General features: G+C 40.6%; 1 protein-coding gene across 1 annotated transcript in view; it reads right to left on the bottom strand.

Moving 5' to 3' along the window:
* LOC135743942 (macrophage mannose receptor 1-like) overlaps window positions 1-21,254 on the bottom strand; it is a 97,347-nt gene that overhangs the window by 1,936 nt on the left and 74,157 nt on the right. The window contains exons 34-45 of the mRNA XM_065261847.1: window positions 15,287-15,357; window positions 13,644-13,744; window positions 13,173-13,312; window positions 10,719-10,821; window positions 10,271-10,413; window positions 4,378-4,483; window positions 4,004-4,236; window positions 3,725-3,890; window positions 2,838-2,990; window positions 1,906-2,022; window positions 1,665-1,826; window positions 1,546-1,578 (exon numbers count right to left, since the gene is read on the bottom strand). Of these exons, the coding sequence (XP_065117919.1) occupies window positions 1,546-1,578; window positions 1,665-1,826; window positions 1,906-2,022; window positions 2,838-2,990; window positions 3,725-3,890; window positions 4,004-4,236; window positions 4,378-4,483; window positions 10,271-10,413; window positions 10,719-10,821; window positions 13,173-13,312; window positions 13,644-13,744; window positions 15,287-15,357 (1,528 nt within the window). The remainder of the gene's footprint in view (window positions 1-1,545; window positions 1,579-1,664; window positions 1,827-1,905; window positions 2,023-2,837; window positions 2,991-3,724; window positions 3,891-4,003; window positions 4,237-4,377; window positions 4,484-10,270; window positions 10,414-10,718; window positions 10,822-13,172; window positions 13,313-13,643; window positions 13,745-15,286; window positions 15,358-21,254) is intronic.

The following is a 21,254-nucleotide window of genomic DNA, read 5'->3' as shown; positions in this document are numbered from 1 at the left end:
GCAGGCCCAAACTGTAAACACAAATCATGAACTTGCAGTCCCAAAGTACCAATTAACGAGGCGGGATGGGGAGGAATTCTGCACTCCAGCTGACTGTCTCCGCAGCCTGAGCAAACATGGCCACCACCCCAGGGTTGAACATGGGCTCCGCAACCCTACCCAAAGGAGGGAGCATGTCCGAGTCGGCGTCCGAAATAGACAGGTCCTTGTGAGGACCAAAGGAGGTCGAGGGCAACGTAAAACACGCGCCACCCGTCTCCATCAGCAACCCAACTGGCTGTGGATCAGGTTGCTAAGAGCTACTGGTCAGTGCCAGCATTCGATTCAGCACTGTTATACCGGAGCTTTGCCAGCGCACCTTTAATGGGGCTCAGCAACAGAAGGGGAAGGGGTGACGTTCCTGGAGGTACGCAACCGTCTCCGCAAATCCAAAAGGGTCATACTATCCTTAGAAGTATGAACCCTCCACCAACACAGCCTCAGCCTGCACTCTCAGGCACGAGATACAGTGACTGTGGCCATCCCACATTTCCAGAACTGCATGTACGAAATTACATCTTTAAAAAGACACACTTGCTGTGCCACGAGAGAGTGTCTGTCTTTAAAAAGACACAAATTCAACTCGTGCTGCTCTTTTAAGGAATTCACTCTTTAATGCTGCGCTCGATTGATGAAACACACAGGGGAGTGCCACGCACACACTCAAATTCAAGTTCAAAACTGAAAGTAAAGAAATGGAAATCCACAAGCCTTCACTGACGCGCTGTTTCTCCAACAACCTCAGCACAAGGTGTATCCCACGAGCAAAGAGAGCTTCTCAAAAGCAGTTGATATGCTGACTTTCAAAGTGAAAAAAGTGATTTGGTAAAGCACCTGCCTCTCATTTAATACTCGAGTGGCTGGGCAGCGCCGGTAGATGGAAATACCTGCAAGCCAAGTTCACTGGCATTTTATTAGTTTCTCGAATTAGATTGGTCTCCGTGAATAGAGCCCTGCAAGCCCGAGAGGGCCCGACAGGCTTAGCCCATTAGGACGGGCTGTTTTTTTTTTTTTTACAGACCGGGCTCGCCCATCTGAGAGCGCGCGTCCGAGAGAGAGAGCGCGCATCAAAGAGCGCGCGCGTCAGAGAGAGCTTAAAAGTGATTGCTATTTATCTCGGGTCAGGTCGGGTTCGGGCTGAAAAAATTGCAGGCATCGTCGGGCTGGGGTCGGGTAGGGCTTGAACACTACGGGCCAGGGCCGCGGGTTAGGGCTGGAGTTTTTGGCCCGTGCAGGGCTTTATCCGTGAAGCTGTTCCCAATTCGCCGTTCACGACATGGCGTCGTAATGACCAAAGGGAATTTGTGTTTTCTGAATGAGAATTGTTGCCTGTGTTATGTTGGTCTGAGTGAGTTTTGGAGGTGAGATTAACTGTTTGGCCAACATTCATGCTGTTAGTGCAGACTGTGTGAAGAGTTTTGAAAATGTGGTTTCAGTACTGAAAAAAAAACCTGTAAACACTTTAAACAGGTTATAAATAAACCCTGCAGATGTAGTTCATCATACCTGAGACTGATGGCTTCTCTGTTGGTGGTATAACTGTTAATAAAGACACATGTAGATATTAACATACAGTAAGGTGATGTGATATTAATGCAGATTATTTGTAAGTGTATTTGTCAGACCTTTAGCAGTCTTGCAGATATAACCTCTGCGATCATCACAGCTGCTGGTGCTCCACATCCCAGTGTCTGACTGAACTTCAACACAAATGTTAACATCATCCGGCATCCGTGGTTTCCAGTTTGTGTAATCCACAACCGTATTATCAATCCACATCCAATCACCTGTCACACACAAACATCAGTTCAAGGTTTCTGTGATGTTAAATGTGTTATATTGTATTAGATGAAGGTTCGTTCTGACCCTTATGACTGCGGTGGAGTCCAATCCAGACTGACTTGACTTCATCCTGCAGGATCTCCAGGTTTTGTCGGATAAACTGTGATTCTATTGAATCCTCAATACTCAATAAAGATGCACCTGAAACGACAGATAACTCACTGAATCTGCTTTTAAAACCAATCATTCAGCCGTTAAACTAAAGTTCTGAATGTTACAGCTGCCAAAGATGAGAAACAACAACAACAAAGTAACATTAAAACATTTGTCCATTTACGGCACTACACATTCAGATGTGAGGAGTAAAGCTTAATCTCAAAATGAGTGAATTCAATCTGTGTGTGTCCAATTTAAATGTATGTAAATGTTTGGAAAACATGTGATCTTTTTTAAAGGTGCCAAAGAATGCATTTCAATAATCTGTTAAATTGTTCTCTGATATAGAAGACATGTAACTTTATTAAGTGCAAAAATGATCCAGAGACAGTTCTACATTTGTCCATTTTGTCCATTTACAATCCTGATTTGCCTTTGGAATAAATTATCTATTATTACCTTATTTGGAAGGGTCATGAATAATTATATTGAGATCTGCTCTGATTCGCTGTTTCACAGCGAGGTTCATGAGGCTCATGTCAGTAACTCACATTAATTAAACACGCCATATATATATTTGAGGCTGTATCATATGGAGTGAATACAGTATCAAAACCTCTCACAAATGCACACAAAAGTACACACATGTGCACCATAGTTCACAAATGCACACAATAAATGCAGATGCACACACATGAGAATTCACAAATGCACACAAAACATTCACACGCTTAAATCTAATCTAAAACACTATACATCATTACCTATAATTATTATATAATTATCTATGTCTATATAAATACAGTTTTACATCCTAGGCAATTTAATGATCTCATTGGGAGGAGGTTGAAGCGTCTTACCCATTCTCATACATTCTACTGTGGCTTTAGCCCAGATGTCACTCGTGGAGGTCATGAACGTATAGCAGTGTCCTCTAAACGGGATCCAACTGTTCCTGTGATCTGATTCGGGGCAGTTACCCGGCAGCTGAGGAGGATCGTTAGGGGCAAAAACTGTGGACCGTGTGAGGGGTTAGTAAATCAAATCTCTCTAAAACTGAAACTGTCAATTAAAACCATATAATAAACTTTAAATATATTAGTAAACAACAGACATATGCTGCTTCAAATGTAAATATTCCTCATTTAAATATAAATTGAGGCTCAAAATTCGAGCCTAAAACTTCAGATTTTAAAATCTTGTAACTCTTTCCCCGCCATGGAAAAGTTAACTCGTCAAATGAAAAAAAAAACGCTTCCCTGCCAATGACGAGTTTTGCTAAAAATTTTGAGTTTTTGAACAAACCTTTCCATATATGTGAACAAATGAAGGTAAGATGAAACTTTTTTTAAAGCAGAGGATCTGTCATTTCATTTGATATATTATATGTTTATATATTTAAATAAGAACATTTTCTGTAAGGTATTACAATTTTGTGATGAATCATAAAAAATGCTTGCGCTGGCGGGGAAAGAGTTAATCTGAAGGTTTATGTTTTAATGTGTGAAACTACTTTTGTAGACAAAAATATAGTTTATGTCATTAAAGTATCTTTAATTTTAAAATCTTTCAAATGATCAAAAAAGACAAAGTTTGTGCTTCCAGGGTTTATCTTTTAAGGACTGTATTGAGACTGTAAAGGAATTTCTTAAAATCTCAAATGGTAAAAATGAATGGGGAAATATTTCTGGAAGCAAAGCAACTTAACATTATCTAAATATAAATGATTATATGTCGAATGAAATACCTGTTGATCGTTTACAGAGGGAATAATATGTGTTGTTACACGCTGCAGTTTTCCAGTCTCCATCCGTGTCAATATAAACACAAGCTAAATTGTTTTTGGGTTCTCCTGTAGCCCATTTACTGTATCTTAGAAGCCAGTTATCCACCCAGCGATAGCGTCCACCTGGCTGAAGAAAGCACATTACCACACTCATATGTTAGTAAAATCATTTCTGCAGTGTGTGTACAGTATATAATATTACATGAATGTGTTTATTGTGAAGAGAGATGAATTTATTACCAAGTTACTGTTGAGTCCGATCCACAAAGGTTCTTTGAGTTTGTCGACTTGTAGGCTGGTGTACGCCTGACTGATGGAGTTCAGTACACTCGCAAGATCAGCATCATCAGCTTTACACTGTCTTCTCGCTTCATCCCAGCTCATCTTCTCCAGCTGGACCTTATATGAATCATTGCCCAGACTGAAGTATTTCTGTGGTACTGCTGTGGTCACGGGAGCGGACAGCTGAGAGTCTAAAATACAAACAAAATACTTACAGATTATCTACGGTAAGAGATCAACAAGTCACCCATAAACTTGTGTGTTTACTTCAGTCAATGTGATTGGATTGAGTTACAGTTATAACATTTATTCAGGTCTTTTCTTCATCTAACCTGTGTTCCTCTTGCAGATGAAACCATTCCTATCTCCACAGCTTACAACTTTCCACATACCAGTGGACTTCTCTGGGTGTTTAACCATCACAACACAGTCATAGCCCTACATGGAAAAGAGTTCAGATTATTTGTAACCTTGGACAAAAACAACCATAAGGGTTAATTTTTACATTATCTGAAAACGGAATAAATAAGGTTGTGTGGAATATATAACCATATATGAAACCATTTGGTAGTTTTGATCAGTACTGAGGTTGATTAACAGGTTTGGCAAAAAAATGAAACGAATATTAATCTGATACATTTTTTACAGTTGTTTAATTTGTTGGCCTTTTTATACACAAACAACCCAAAAAGGTAGTACATTTGCCCACGGTAGAAAAATGGCCAAAATTCCAAAAACAAGTCGATCGCAAAGGCAATGCCGGTAGATCGCACATCAGTTGATAACTGTGTATGCTGCTCCATGCCTCCACGAGCTTCTGAAAACAAAGCGCGAAATTGGCATTATGGTCTTAGAAATAAGTCATTTTGAGTTGCTGCGCAACTCAAGAGAGAGAGAGAGAGAGAGAGAGAGAGAGAGAGAGAGAGAGAGAGAGAGAGAGAGAGAGAGAGAGATGCTTCTGATACTATTGTCATTTTCTAGTTTCATCAAAACCGCATCTCACCTATTTTAAAGGAGCATTTCACCCGTAGAAACATTAATCTTTATTGAAAGTGTATTATATTTGTAGGTGAAATTTAACATACATTTAGAATTTGGCTATTTGACCGAGAAAAGGGGTGTTTGTAGTCTCACAACCCTCAACAAAGATATTTGACTTCCTTCTTTCAATGATGCAAAATGATGATTTTTACATCATTGAAAGAAGGAAGTGCAACACTGAAATCTGTATTTCTCCTGTCTCAGCTGCAACTGAGAAAATTATGCATGACCATTCAAAAACATGTCTGGGGTTCTAACTATACAAAGCTTAATGCAAATGGGTGAAGTGTCCCTTTAAGGAGTACTCGGCATGTACTCAAGGATTTTTTTTCACAAAAAGAATGGAGTAATGGTGACAGTCCTAAATTCAAAGTAGAGATATATGCAGTATAGTCCTAACACACATTTAACGTGTTATTAAAAAATGTAACTGTGTTTTTTAGCAGGTAGTTTTTTTTTGGCTTTATCATTTTAAAAGTAGATCGCCACCCAAAAAAGTCTGGACACCCCTGATCTAACAGAAACATTACACACTAACTATAGTTTGAAAAATGGGATCAGGAAGAACGTGACCTATAAGCATTATTCAGACAGCCAGTGACCACCTCACTGTGTGTCGCTCGTCTCTTTAAATGAGGGCGTTTCTAAATCTGGTTGTCATACACAAATGAGTACTGTCTACTCCAGTAACTGAGGAGAAAAGGATGACGTGAACTGCACTGCTTTGCTCTCATTGGTTGTCGCTCCCGAAATTCGTTCATCATTTGCATAGAGCTAAAATTTTCTTAACTTTTGCACATCGCTGGACACGCCCATACTGTCGCCAATGGTCACTTTCATGTCGCCGGTAGTCACCAATCTTCCATTGAAATGGAAAACTTGCGAAGGACGATATCCGTATAACAGTGCTGAACTGGTCTGCTGGTTCGTCCAGCGACCCTCAGTGCCCTGGTCCATTGACAGCGGAGGTTCAGATGGAGACGAGTGGAGACCGTGTTCTACGGTGTCCTTACTTTCTGCCGGGCCTCCTCTGTAGACGATGTCCTCCATAGCATCGGAGGGGGGCTGTCAACCTCGGAAGCCGATGCGGATCTGCTCCCTCTTTTGGGTAGGGTTGCGAGCCTGTTTTCGACCCCGAGATGGCAGCCACGCTCGCTCGGGCGGCGGTGGTTGGCTTGGAGTGGACTGAACCTCCCCAACCCAAACTGTCCCACCTTGATGATTGGTACTTCGGGGGTGCTCGAGCTTTTCAGTCCTTACCCTGTGCCCTTCTTCCCCGAGTTGCATGAGGAGTTGATGAGGGTGTGGAAAACCCCATTTTCCAACCGGAACTGGCCGTATCAGCCCTCAGCTCTCTCGGGGTAGGAGCTACCAAGGGGTATACTGGCATTACGTTAGTGTAGCGCCCGGTTGCAATGCAGTTGCGTCTACAAGACAGGCTTACCTGTGAATGCAACAAGAAGACCCCTGAGAATACCCGCTCAGCATCGTGCTCTCGTATCTCCACCATCGTTTGGAGAGGAGGCTGTCACCTTCTACTATTAAAGTCAATATCACTGCGATATCTGCTCACCACACACCGTAAACGGTATATCTGTGGGTCAGCATGACCTGGTCATTAGATTTCTCAGAGGTGCCCGAAGGCTATATCCTTTGCACCCTCCCTCTATTCCTCCGTGGTGCTGAAAGCCTTACAGGACATTCCCTTTGAGCCTCTGCATTCTGTAAGTATCAAACTTCTCACAATAAGAATTCTAACACTCTTTAAATTGGCTTTCAATAAGAGGACAGGGGACCTTCATGCATTTTTGGTTGACGATTTGTGCTTTCAGTTCTGGCCTTCCGAATCCAGCATAACACTGAGACCCCGGCCCGGCTAAGTGCCCAAAGTTGCCACCACTCCTTTCAGAGATCAGGTGGTGAACTTGCAAGTGCTGCCTTTGGAGGAGGCAGACCCAACCATGGCTTTGATATGTCCTGTACGTGCACTATGTGTGTACTGTTTTTGATGCATACACAAGAATCATGATCAGACTCTTTGTCATGTCTTTCCCGCTAGACAGAGGACATTAAAGAATAGCCAGGGATAACTATTCAGGAACAAGATAACTTGCGTCTTTTTAATGCTTACATTGCACTTGTACAAACATGGCAAAATACACTTCAACATCCTACGTCATCGCTATGTGACTCCACCCATTACATATGCATTAAAGAAACCATACATAACACTCCTCCCCCCCAAAACAGAAAGTCCTTTCTTTTTTTTCTTTACTTTTTTATTTTCAGGAACAAAAGAACCAAAAAACTGTCAGAAAACACATCTGCACATTGACAGCATCCTTTATATGTTAACCTACTCTAAATCAAGCCTCTTAGGCGCCCGCCTCTCCCTAGTGGAGTAACGGCGTTCTGTGCAAGACACGGGCTCTGAAACAGAAACTCTGGAATCTGGAGCAGGTTGGATGTCAGAGTTTTGCAACTTTGGAAATCTTTCAGACCCTCTGCTGAAAAAGGTGGAGAGTCCACTATCACTTCTGGAGACCTTGGGAAGTCAGCAACGGGCATGGGAATGCAGACTCTGCCTCAGTGGAAGATCCCAGCAACAGCTGATCCAAATGTCTCCTCCAAATAAGCTTGTCAGATGTTAGAACACTGTATGACACTGGGCCAGTCTGAGCTAGAACAGTCGCTGGTACCCACTTTGGTCCCGAAGTATAGTTGCGAGCTAGAACATGTTGTCCTGGATAGAACAGTCTGCTTTTAGCCTTCGTGTTTCTCCTGTAAACTTGCTTCTGTTGTTGACGAGTTACTACCTCTTTGACATTGGAAGGCTTCAGCAAATCAAAACTAGAGAGCAATGAACGCTTCAACATCAGAGAAGCTGGAGAAACCTTTGTTGTCCCATGGCAGGTGTTTCGGTATAACAACAGAAAATAATTTTGATGGTTTGAACCATTTTCTCTGCGAGACCGTTTGTAGCTGGGTGGTATGGTGTTGATTTAATTTGTTGAACACCACAACATTGTAAAAACACAGTAAATTCTTGGGATGTAAATTGTGGCCCATTGTCATGGATTATCTGTTCAGGGTAGCCAAAATGGCTAAACATCTCTCCCAGTTTTACTACTGTTTTTTCAGCAGTTGTTGAGTGCATAAGAGCAACTTCAGACCACTTGCTGTGGGCATCCACCACAATAAACAACATCTTTCCTTTAATCGGACCAGCAAAAAAAAAAAAAAGCTGTCTCAATTTTAGATCTGACGGAATATGGAACAGAACGGGCTTTGTAACACTTGGGCTTACTATCAGATTTGATGTTGAGTTTAGCTGTAATGTCGAGTTCGTCCTTCAAAACATCAGCATGCTTTTCCAGAACAGCACTGAGCTCAGTGTTTCCTTTTGACACCATCTGCACCATCGGCCAATCCAGTTTCATGGTTTCCAGCCATTCTCATCCAAGCAAAGCTGGGTAGTCCCCTTTAACCACATACAGTGGCAGCGTTGCTGACTGACCATTTAATTCCACTTCCACATCCATTACACCTCTAATGGCCACAGGCTCCCCTGTATACGTTTTCAAAACTATATTTGAGGGCTTTAGGCAGACATGCTTAAGTGTTTTATGGTACACAGAATCTGACACGATCAACACAGCAGCGCCAGTATCTTTCTCCATACGCACTGGCTATCCTTCAATGACGGGTGTCACCCAGTATCCTTTGGATTCTCCTTCAACTGCCAGAATTTTTAAAGGAACTTCTTCCAAAGAGGAGTCAGTGTCGTCTGTGTAATCCTTGTAACTCGATTGCATTGTACACACATTCTTCTTTTTCTTTGATGTGCCAGGTGTTTTATTGAATTTTTGTTTGGCAGTCTTTTGTTTTCCTCTGCAAGCACATTCTACGTGGCCTTTTTTTCCACAACCACGGCACACAAATTCTTTACACCAACACTCAGATGCCAGATGTCCGACTTTCCCACATCTATAACATGTTGCATTATTAGGTGCTTTACTAGGGGAATTTTGGAATGTGTTCATTTTAGTAGACAGTTTATGAACTTTATCTGAGTTACTGAATTGCTGAGCATCTTTAGCAGCCAGTTCCATGCTTACACTTATTTCAGTGGCTTTTTGCAATGTGAGATTCACTTAACAGTCTTTTTTGAGTGGCTTCGGTTCTCAATCCACATACGAGCCTGTCCCTGATTGTATCATTTAAAACATCACCGAATTCACAGTGTTCGGAAAGTTTCTTCAGTGCAGCCACAAACATAGTTACAGTCTCTTCCTCCTCCTGATTTCTCTTGTGAAATCGGAATCTTTCCGCTATGACCAACGGTTTGGGTGAAAAATGTGCGCCACAATTTGTGCATACGTTTTCTCACCTGGTTTTGCGGGCTGTACTAGGCTGCGTAACAAAGTGAAAGTCTTTGCACACATCACACTGAGAAATGTAGGCACAATCTTCTCACCCTCAATGGTGTTTGCCTGCAGGAAATATTCAAATCGCTCCGTATATGAGGTCCATTGTTCAAAATTTTCGTCGAAATGTCCGATATTTCCTATAAACGCCAGCCATATCGACTTTCCGTCACTTATCACAGACACAAACTCGTGCCGCCCGCGGCTGTTATCAGCACTTCAAACACGCAGAGGTTCTTTCAAAACATCCTCGTCGCCACTTTGTCATGTCTTTCCCGTTAGACAGAGGACATTAAAGAATAGCCAGGGATAACCATTCAGGAACAAGAGAACTTGCGTCTTTTTAATGCTCACATTGCACTTGTACAAACATGGCAAAATACACTTCCACATACTACGTCATCGCTATGTGACTCCACCCATTACATATGCATTAAAGAAACCATACATAACAATCTTCAACTGTGCAAGATTCAATTCTGGATACAAAAAAGACTTTAAGATCCATTGAGTTAATAAAATTGTAAAACATTAAAATTAACAACTAGGATCAGAACCCAGATAAGTTAAACTAAACTGAAACACGCTCCCAGTGAGAAGAAAATGTAATAAGATGCTTATATTTACTGCTGTGATCAAACCCAAAGTTTTTTTTATGTAAGATTACACAGAAAACTGACTGATGAAACAAATACACAACAAACAAGATTAGCTTTGATGATTGTGCTAGTGATGATTGAAAAAATCTTGACCCTACCATTAATGAAGGTTCACCTTTGAGCCAGTTTGTGTATTTGGCAGCTCGATGTTCAGCCCACACAAATGTTTTATCTATGGCAATGTTCTTTGCACCGATCCACACGTCATCAACAGCACTTAGCATTAAAGTTGTGAGAAAAGCTGAAAATGCAAACAAAGGTATTTTTGTAATGCAATGCATTTATATATTCATTTAACATCAGTTAAACTTCACACTCTACCTAAAGTACAGTCACTATCTGTGCTGGTTTAGCACTAGGTCACAAATTTAAATAAAGTCAATGTAATACTTTTAATTGCAAACATGTAAACTAGCTTTAATAGAAGAGAATACATGTTGAATTCTTTAAACATCACAATGATATCAGCAGGTTTCATTTCTTATAAAAAATAAATAAATTCAGGTGTAAAGGATGAACAGATAACAGTATTTGTGTCATACTTACATTGCTCTGTGCGACTCCAAATAGACACCAGATTGCCTTTATTAGAAATGCAGTGATCTCGTGCTTGTTCCCAATAAATCTTATTATCGAAAAACCTGTAACACTATTTGAAAACACAAATGCTCAGAATTAAGGTGTGCAGCTTTGATTATCAAAATATCTTGGTCAGGGAAATAGCAGAAAAAATGTCTTAGTTATGTATCTAACCCTCTATCCCTGAAGGAATAATTGGAAGCACGCTTCGCGGGACCAATCAGCTTCGAGAAACTTGTAAAATGCCAATGAACTTGGCATGCAGGCATTTGCATCTGCTGGCACCACCCCGAGAGCATAAAACGAGCAGCAAGTGTAATACAAAATCAGCTAATTTCGCTAAGAAAGCCGAGCATCCAGTGCCCGGCCGACCTCAGCAATGGTACAGCAAAGTGTGGTGATGGGACGTGACATCTCAGTTCCTTTCATTCAGGGAACGAGGGTTACATACGCAATGAGACGTTCCCTTTCAGTCAGTTACTACGACATCACTTCGTGACTGACGAATTGGGAATCTGTACCAAAGTGCCACTGAAGCTGACCCTTCCAGTGTTTGTAAACCACCTGTCTCTAGATCTGAAGAACAGAACCTGGGCTTACTGCAGAAGGCTGGTCACTACTTGTTCCTTAACCCACAATAGTGAAACTAGGCAAAACTGGGAAGCAATCTTGTCTGGGCAGAACTAGGAATGCTGGGGAAGCCACCCCCTAAAAAGATTTACACTGGATGGCGAATAAGAAATGTAGGACAGCTGTTCAAGAGATCAGCGTTGGGTTTGCTTGTGGAGATACCCATAAAGAAATAAAATTCCCAGGTGCTGATAACCAGGACTCAACCTCTTTGTTTTTATCTCCCAAATTCCAGTTCACTGAAGGTCTAATGAATCTATGTAACGTCATACTGTATACATTCTATGTTGTGATGCTACAAAGGTTTCATCTACCTGTTTGGTGTCATTTTAAAGGTCAAAGGATGTAATACTACTCTATAGCTACTCCAGATTAACATCAGATACGCAGAAACAGCGTGTGTTATGGACGCTTTACGTTCACATCTTATGTTTACATCATATTTACAGATCACATGATTTTCGTAACAGAAACACGCAATAGCAAGGCAATGGCAACCAGTGTTGGGGATAGTTACTTTTAAAAGTAATGCATTACAATATTAAGTTACTCCCCAAAAAAGTAACTAATTGTGTTACTTACTTACCTTTAATGGAAAGTAATGCTAACGTTACTTTATAGTTACTTTTGCGTTACTCTTTCTTTAAAAAACTCAAATAATAATGTGTGCATTTATAAAGTAATGCGTTACTTTACTCGTTACTTTAGAAAAGTAATATTATTACGTAATGCACGTTACTTGTAATGCGTTACCCCCAACACTGATGGCAACACACATTATAAAGGTAATGGGGTCACATGCTGTACATAATTCTCATGTCTTTCATAACATTACATAAAGCAATAAAATTGCGTCATGCCTTTAGAAAATTGTATTTTCATTGCAAGCTTTCATTCAATGAGAGATGTTGTCCGCAGCGTAGCGTTGCCAAGTCCTCTGCTGTTTAGTCTACTTTTAAACTGTTTCCGTAAGTTCCTTTGTGTTTAAGATCAAAGGGTTTTGTTCATTAGTTATTGAAATTTGGCCTCTGAATTGTCTTTGGGATGCTTTTGGGCTGGTTTTGAATGCCCATTGGGATGAGTTTGATACGCATATCTGGCAACCCTGGCTGTGCGCTTGCACAGACATTTGGTTTGGATTATATAGATTGTACATGTAAACAAATATTTTAATCAGATTGCAATGTTTAGAGTGCACGTAAACTGTAATGTCGTAACCTGCAATCAGATTAAAGTCAGTCGTATTAACAACATTTTGTGCATGTAAACATAGCTAATGTGTTGCTTTCAATAATTTAAAGAGTAACTAAACCCCTGGTCAGAACCTGACTCCACCCACTGGCAATATTTGAAAAATGCAAGAAAGTGGGCAGATCCCAAAGAAGATAGAGGGGATGAACTAAGCTCGTATCAAGTGTGTGGTGAAATCTTAATAAGGGCGTGGTGAGCTTGAACCTGCTTACGTCACGAATAAATTTTTGGACCCAACATCCAATGAGAAAATTCAAATGCAGTAGCCACCGTTTAACCTGAAGAGGGCAGCAATCAGACGTTTTTACACCATATATTGTAGTATTGAAACACTTTATATCCAAATGTCAAAAAAATTACTAAAATCAATGAACAGCACTAATAAAGCATCATTCATACAGATCATTAACTAAAAAAAGTTGGTTTAGGGTTTAGTTACTCTTTAACAAAAGTAGTCCTAGTTGTAATGGAAAACCAAGGAATCCCCAAATGGGTCCCCATTTGGGTCCCCAAATGTATTTGGACAGTAATGGTTCTTACTTTTCCTCTGAACAGAGTCCATTCAGGAGTGCAGCCCCCCGGTGCTATAGTCGTTGGAGACACGGTGGTGTTGACAAAATCAGCACTTCTTTTACAGATCGAGGGTAACGATAAACCACAATTAACATCATTCCAGAATCCTACAGAAACACATACATGTTATCAATCAGATCATGTGCACCATTAAAAAAGCAATTAGACAAAACATACAGTATACTATATATGTGTCATATAATATTGCTGTACAATAACAAGCTTTTGAAATCTTAAACCTAATGGTAAAAGTATTTATTAATGCAAATAAGGACACTTTCTCAGAGGTCAGCTTCAACACTAATTTAATCTGAATCAACATCTTATAATCTAGATGTGATGTCTCTGGAGCAGGACTGAATAGCTGCCTCAGCATTAGTGGATGTTGTTCTTCATCTATTTGCTATATCATATACAGCTGTGATGAGAAGTCCTTACCTGAGCTTCTCAAAACAGTCACACAGTTCTCATTATTGTTGGCGAAATTTGGTTCATCTTGTTCCCATGCAGTGTATACAACAGGTGAACCGTCCACCCAACTACAAACAGACAAAAACATGTCACATGTTTTATTTGCCCTGCAAATTCAATGGATGGTCACTGTTACCCAATAACTAATATTATCACCAGAATGACTTTTTCCCATCAGCCATAAAGATTTTAAACTCTCCCCATAATCTCAGGTCATACTCTTTTCCCAATAACACTCTAAAAAATGCTGGGTTATTTTTCTACCCAAACGCTGGGTTGAGCCTTTTGGGTCATATAATTGGGTTATTTTCTCAGTCTTGGGTCTTTTTTTGATAGTTTGGTGTAACCCAATCAGTAAGGTTAATATTTGGGCTGTTTTCACTGACAGTTGAATGAATGCACCTGTGACGCATCAACCCAAATTCTGGGTCAAATTACCAGGCAATCATCTGTAGGAACAGCAGATAACAAGCATTCAAGACCACTCCCCAACTGCTACATTTGGACTGGATTGGGGTGGGTTAACACAAACAGGTGTCCAGTTTGAGGGAAATGAGAGGCTGCTCGGATATCTTTTATGGCCAACCTCAGGGTCAGAGCGGAGAAGAAGAGGACATTTAGATTGGTTCAAGGTACAAACCACTCATATTAAATTTTACAATGCTATGAAAGCAGCTGAAGTCATACATGTCAACATTGGGATTTGAAAATACAGGAAATTTTCTAACCTACCCACTAACTTCCCCCGGTATTACTACTACGCAAGGGAATATGACCCGATAAGTTGTGCCCACGAGATCCTAAATTTGTTGGTAACTGTTTTTTTGGATCAAAAACATTTTGGATGTTTAAATCCTTTAATAAAAATCTGACATTTTCATCATAAATATATGACTTCAATGAGGTTTTCACTCCATAGCCTATGAAAAACCTAAGCAAATAGCATTATGTAATAAAACAAGATAAGTGACGTGTGACATGATTAATGGCATTAATGACACACATAATCTGCTTTTTCAGATCATTTCAAATAAAGTTTTTAACCTTTGAATAAACTGCTTAAGCAGCTCTCTCAATACTTCCTGGTTAAAAGTTGCTTATCCTGCACCTCAACTGTGTACTCTGCTCTCCAATTTTGGTTGTTTTAACACAATGTTTTTCAGAGTGTACCCAAACTTCTATTCTCTGGGATGCTTGATTCTGATTGGCCAGTGGTGTGTTATTTACAGATATCAAAAAAAACAAAATCTCATCCGGTTACTGAGAGTCATCTTGACAAATGCAGTTTAATACTTTCAAATACATTCAATATACATTTGCATAACTCATAAAATATTAGATTTTTTTTATGTATACTTTTGTATTTTTTCTTACAAATGATCAATATTTAATTTCCATACATTTACTCATGTGCTGCCAATAGATGTACGTACACCCAGATTATTATCATCACAAATAAATCCCTTAATTGTGATCCGATCACCCTGTTGTGCTTTATTCTGTGAAAACAACTGGTTTTGCTGTACATTATCTTTTATCTAAAGTTTAAATGGTTTGTTTATTTGGTCTTAGTTTAGCATCCACCTCATGTTGTAGTCTTTCATACTCACCTAAAGGATTTGTCCAACTCTGAAGTCATCCCGATGTAGTACTGAGTTTGTGATACTCCACTTCTAGATATCTATGAAACAGCATCAGTTTAGTCCTCCTCAAATGCTTGTGAATAAAAGACTTAAGTGTTTATCTCTCCTCTGAACTATAGACTGAATTCAGTCTACTAAGGAGTGAACTTAAATATTGTGAAGCCCAAACAAAAGAACCACAAACACAAGGAGCAAATTCTGGTTTTGTAAAAAAAAAAAATCTATCTAATAATCTAACTTCCAAAACATATGCTGGCCGCAGGAATAAACACCCTGATAGACATCCTGCATACTCATGTGTCAAAGAGAGGTCTATTGGCTTTCTTTTCAAAGGACATCAATGGTGAGAATCATCTTTATTAGATGCAACATGTGGCCACATATAAAGTTATTGGCAGTCATATATCAATGGCCAAACAAAGCAAATGAAACTGTAAATGGATCTTCACCAGACCATATTTAAGTTTCAAAATCTTAACAAATCCACCAGTCAGAAGGAAAAAATGCACTGGTGAGCTCAGCAACAACAAAAAATCATGGACTTTCATATAAGATACCAATGGTGGATGATGGCATTATCTTCTCTATGATAAAGAAGAACCTCTTTACAATGTCCAATAACAATACTACTTCGATGTGTCGCATAGACATCGTCCTCGTCTTGCTGCCCCCTCCCCGTTCTGAGATTGCTTCCCTATTTCAGGGCCAAAAAAGGGCAATAGTTTCCATGCTAGACTTGCAGCGTGAATAAATTTGTGTTGCACGCAACATGGGGAAACCCAGGCTAATTTACTGCAGCAATTGTAGCAAAAAACGTGAGCGTATGAGTTTCTTAATCTATGATTTGTAGAAATGGACTTGTGCAGCTGCACTGAAGGTTTTGTGAAGGTGTAACTGTTGTTTTGTATTTGATGGAAAGAAAAAAGTCTACAAAGTTTGCAACTCTTCATCTGTGACTTCAAATTTACTGATATACCTATGTGGATAATACATACAACTTCAAATTCCACTGTCACAGGTGTGCAGGTGTTTTGCACCAAAAATACCTGTATAAGATCTGACCAAAAAGTTTTGGCGGCGTCTCGTTTCCTAGTTGTTCCTGTATAGTGTTGTTTTTCGTTCACCAGTTTCATTAGTAGTTTTCGTTTCCCATTCCAATTGGAAAAGTTCCAATCAGGATTCAGGCCCCACCATAGCACAGAGACAGCACTGCATATAGTTACAAATGACCTCCTTTTAACATCCGATCGTGGCGAAATCTCACTCCTTATATTATTAGACCTTAGTGCAGCCTTTGACACAATAGATCACAGAATCTTACTCAATAGGCTAGAAAACCATGTTGGCATCAGTGGTCAGGCGCTAGCCTGGTTCAGATCGTATCTAACCAATCGCTATCACTTTGTTTATGTAAATGAGGAGGAGTCATATCACTCCCTGGTTAAATACGGCGTACCGCAGGGATCAGTTTTAGGTCCTATCCTGTTCTCGTTATATATGTTACCTCTAGGAGATATTATCAGGAAACATAACATACGGTTTCACTGCTATGCGGATGATACCCAGCTTTACATCTCCTCACATCCCAGCGAAACACACCATTTTTCTAAGCTAACAGACTGCATCAGCGATATTAATGACTGGATGGTCATTAGCTTTCTTATGCTAAACTCCAATAAGACAGAGATACTTGTTATCCAACCGAATCGCTGCAAACATAATATGACAGATTACAAGTTGCCTATAGATGGCTGCACTGTGGTGCCAACCTCCACGGTTAAGAATTTAGGTGTGATGTTTGACAGCAATTTATCCTTCGATAGTCATATCTCCAATGTCTGCCGCACAGCATTCTTCCATCTTAGAAATATCTCAAAAATACGCCATATGTTGTCTGCATCAGATGCAGAGAAGCTTATCCACGCTTTCATGACCTCTAGAATAGACTATTGTAACTTGTTGCTCGGAGGATGCCATGCAAATCAGGTAAACAAGCTTCAGCTAGTTCAAAACGCTTCTGCAAGAGTGCTTACTCGAGCTAAGAAGTATGACCACATAAGCCCAATTCTGGCATCTTTATACTGGCTACCAGTTAAATATCGCATACAATTTAAAATATTACTTATCACCTACAAAGCCTTAAATGACCTAGCACCCTCATATTACTATCAGAATACAATCCATCACGTGCATTGCGGTCGCAAAATTTTGGTCTGTTAATTTTCTCTTAAATATCAAAAGTGTCTAAAGGTGGCATCTCCTTTTCCTAGTTAGCCCCTAAGCCATGGAATGATTTACCAACCGATGTCCGAGAATCAGACACAGTAGATAACTTTAAATCTAGACTTAAAACTTTTCTCTTTAACAAGGCATTCACATAATTTGTTTTAGTACTGGTACTTATCTCACAATAGCTAGCTTGTACAACTTAATAAATAAATAAATTAAAACCTAATTTTCGTCAACACTCCAAAGCATGGTAAATGTCATTAATATTCTTAAGAAATATGTTGAAACTTTGAATTAGTAGTCGGTTGAGTCTTAATGTCCACATATGGTCGGGTTGCGATTTTGACTTTTTCCCATTATCTTGAGAATAGTATGTCATACAGAACCGTTTGCCACTGTACGTTAGTATTAACGACGGCAGTGGGGCCTCTGGCCTTAGTCAAATGAGTTTCTGTTTCTGTTTTAAAGATCATATGGGGGGCCCCATACATAGACTCGCCCTGGGCCCACGAATTTTCTAAAATCATCAACTATAGGTAATAAACTTTACCAGTTTCTCTCTCCCTGTCTCGTCCTCGATCCCGAGGACAATGAGACAAACAGACCCAGTTCCAGTAAATGTGACCCGTCACGGAAACCAGGGACTCAAGTCGGCAGCACAAGTTTCGAGAAAATGAGAAACAATTTTTTTTTTTCGAAATTTGTGATTTTCGTTTTATTGCAGAATCTGTTAGTTGAGATCACGAAGAAGCCTCTCCATGTTTGAGATAGCAGTTTTTGTATATTTAAAAGCGTACATTTTGCGGTTGAAATAGGCTTGTTTTTCCGGAGATTCTAGCGTGCAGCGGGGGGCGTCATTGTCTGTGTGTATATTTACATACTGTATAAGCTTGTGTTTTCGCCTCCGCCCCCAAAGGGAACAGCGTGACTACTAAATAAGGATGGTTCGCCCAAAAATGAAAATAATGTAATTAATGACTCACCCTTATGTTGTTCTAAACTCGGAAGACCTCCGTTCATCTTCGGAACACAGTTTAAGATGTTTTATCGTTAGATTTAGTCCGAGAGCTTTTCCCTTCATTGAAAATCTATGTATGGTTTCCATGTCCAGAAAGTTAATAAAAACATCATCAAAGTAGTCCATGTGACATCAGTGGGTCAGTAAGATTGTGTTGATGCATCGAAAATACAGTTTGGTCCAAAAATACCAGAATTACGACTTTATTCAGCATTGTCTTCTCTTCCGGCTCGAGCGTGAAGTCACGTGACTGTAGTGACGTGCTGCCCTGTTCCTCAGACATGTTTGCTAAGTTTTTTTTTTTTCAAACTTATAGCCTGCGTCTCCCCAGACTGTAAAGCTCGGGCGCACAAAACAAAAGAAAAATAAAAGTAGCTGGGGCGGAACAAATAACAGTCAGCCGCATCGTACTCCGCCGCGTCACTGACTTTATGCGGCGCCGCAGTCGGATGACGTCAAAGTACCGCGAGAGCTCTTCAAGAAATATACGGAGTAGTTTAATTTCGACTCGCTCTCGCGGTACTTTGACGTCATCTGTATGTCAGTTCTTGCAGCGCAGCATGAGTCCAAACACACAGAAGTTACACAGATATAGTTGTATTCTATCTTATAATTGGCTACATGTTTTGTCTATCAATATTTTCCACGAAGTCATTGGCTGATGGAGGAACGAGCAAGCCATTGGTAACCTCTCTAAAGGATGTCACGTTTTCGACGGCGCTGTATGGATGATCTATTATACTACTTCCCTATTTTAAATACAAACTTTGAAGGCGGGTTCATGTGTTTAACGGTGTGTAAGCTCATATACCCTTACATGTTACGATTTAAATAGTCTTCAGATTATATATTATATTGTATTACCAGACATTCATGCGAAATCTGATGTAAACAATCTATATTTCACGGATTATACGCATTTGTGGACAAATATGGTCATTGGATAATCTGAAACAGACTGGATTCGACTTGTTATCTCCACAAAGGTAAAAGAGTCATGTTTATTTTTGCGGGTTGTCATTTGGTCATAAAATACTACATATGATGCTAGAACATCTCAAAAAGGGTTTTACAGGGGGCATGGCTTAGCTAAATGAGATGTAAATGAGCCCTATTGTCTCCCCCAGCTGAAAAGAAGAGTCCCTTTCGTCTCGATTTTCTCGGTTTGAGTATTTCTGAGTTCCTATATTCAAATGGCCACAACTTCTCCAAATCTTATCAGATTTCCATGTGTTACACATCGTTGGAAAGCTTAGAAACTGCACTTTCAGAATCTGTGAATAACTCAAAATGCCCAGATCCGACTTGTGTCCCTACTTTCCGTGACTGGTCACAAATGTGAAAGTCGGCACACCTCTGATCTACTGGCTGTTCTTCAACGTGATGCCCAGCTGATGCCTGACCAACGACCACCGGCAGAACCCGCTTAATCTCCACTTAATCTCCTTATCCGTTGCAATATATATATATATATATATATATCTCCAAAGGGTTTTTCCCTCCTAGGACTTTTTTTACTTCCCCGGATAAAAAGTCCGGGTTTTTTTTTCTCCTAGGGGGTTTTTCAACCTGGGGAGGCAGCCTTCTTGGGCTTAACTTAGCACCCTCTTCTATACGTGACATTAGTAATATGTTCGCTTATAATGTTGATTCATAGCCATAGCAAATTTAGCTGCTTGTGCTATTGTGTATTATGTTGTGCTATCTGTCGATTTTCTGTGCTTTTCACTGCTTTTATTAATGTAAAGCTACTTTGATACAATTACCAAATTGTGAAAAGCGCTATATAAATAAAATTGAATTTAATTGAATCTCTGCCGTCCTTTTCCTCACCTTGGAGCAGAGGGACGTCCGCTGGTTTTGCACAACAGAGATTTTGTTAGCGTGGCATGTTGGATACATTATCAGGATGTCTTGCTCTGTGTTTCTTAATAGTGCAAGCCTGAATGATATGTATCAGGCATGGCTACCAGCAGACGGTCCTCAGGGAAACTTTGCTGCCTTTGTGGGTACTGGTGACTCAACCACCATCTTGGAGAATGTCGCCAGCCCCACTCCCAAGCCAGAGACTGGCCTGTCATCACCCAGTGTAGCAGAGCCTGAGCCTGGAAACAGCCACCTTCGAGCCAGAGCGAACCCCTGAGCCCAGCGTCGCCGGCAACCTGGAAGCCCCCTGTCCTGACCACGTGCGTGAGCCGGCAACAAGGTAGATTGTCGTGGGAGTCTAAGTGAATATTGGGGAAAGTCCCATCCACACTCCCGCCGCTGAGGATGAGCATACACCTGTTCCTGGACTGTGCAATTGACTTTTTATTCTCCCCATCATCTCCGCTGGTCCCATCTAGGGTCCCATCCGGCTCCCCCTCATCCCCGCTGGTCCTGCCCAGTCCTCTTGCCTCTCCGCTGGTCCCGGCCAGCCTCCCCTTCTCTTCGGTTACCAGCCAGTCCATCAGCCACAGAAAAACTAGCAAACAGCCACCCCCCAGCTCATCCTCAGTGCATTGGCATCACTTGGTCGGTTGAGCCAAGGTGTGCCTCTTTGCCAGCTATCTCGGAGTTCTTCTGTTCTCCTGCACTGTCCCCAGAGATCATGAGATCATCAGCTCGGTCCTCCGATCCAGTGGCCTTGCCTCTCTCCTCCACCCTCTCCGTCAGGTCCCGTCTCTCCACCAGCTCCACCAGGCTCTG

Source organism: Paramisgurnus dabryanus, chromosome 2 (assembly GCF_030506205.2).
Source record: "Paramisgurnus dabryanus chromosome 2, PD_genome_1.1, whole genome shotgun sequence".
In the NCBI taxonomy this organism is placed as follows: domain Eukaryota; kingdom Metazoa; phylum Chordata; class Actinopteri; order Cypriniformes; family Cobitidae; genus Paramisgurnus; species Paramisgurnus dabryanus.
Note: the sequence above shows the minus strand (reverse complement) of the source record. Positions and strands in the feature narration are given on the sequence as shown.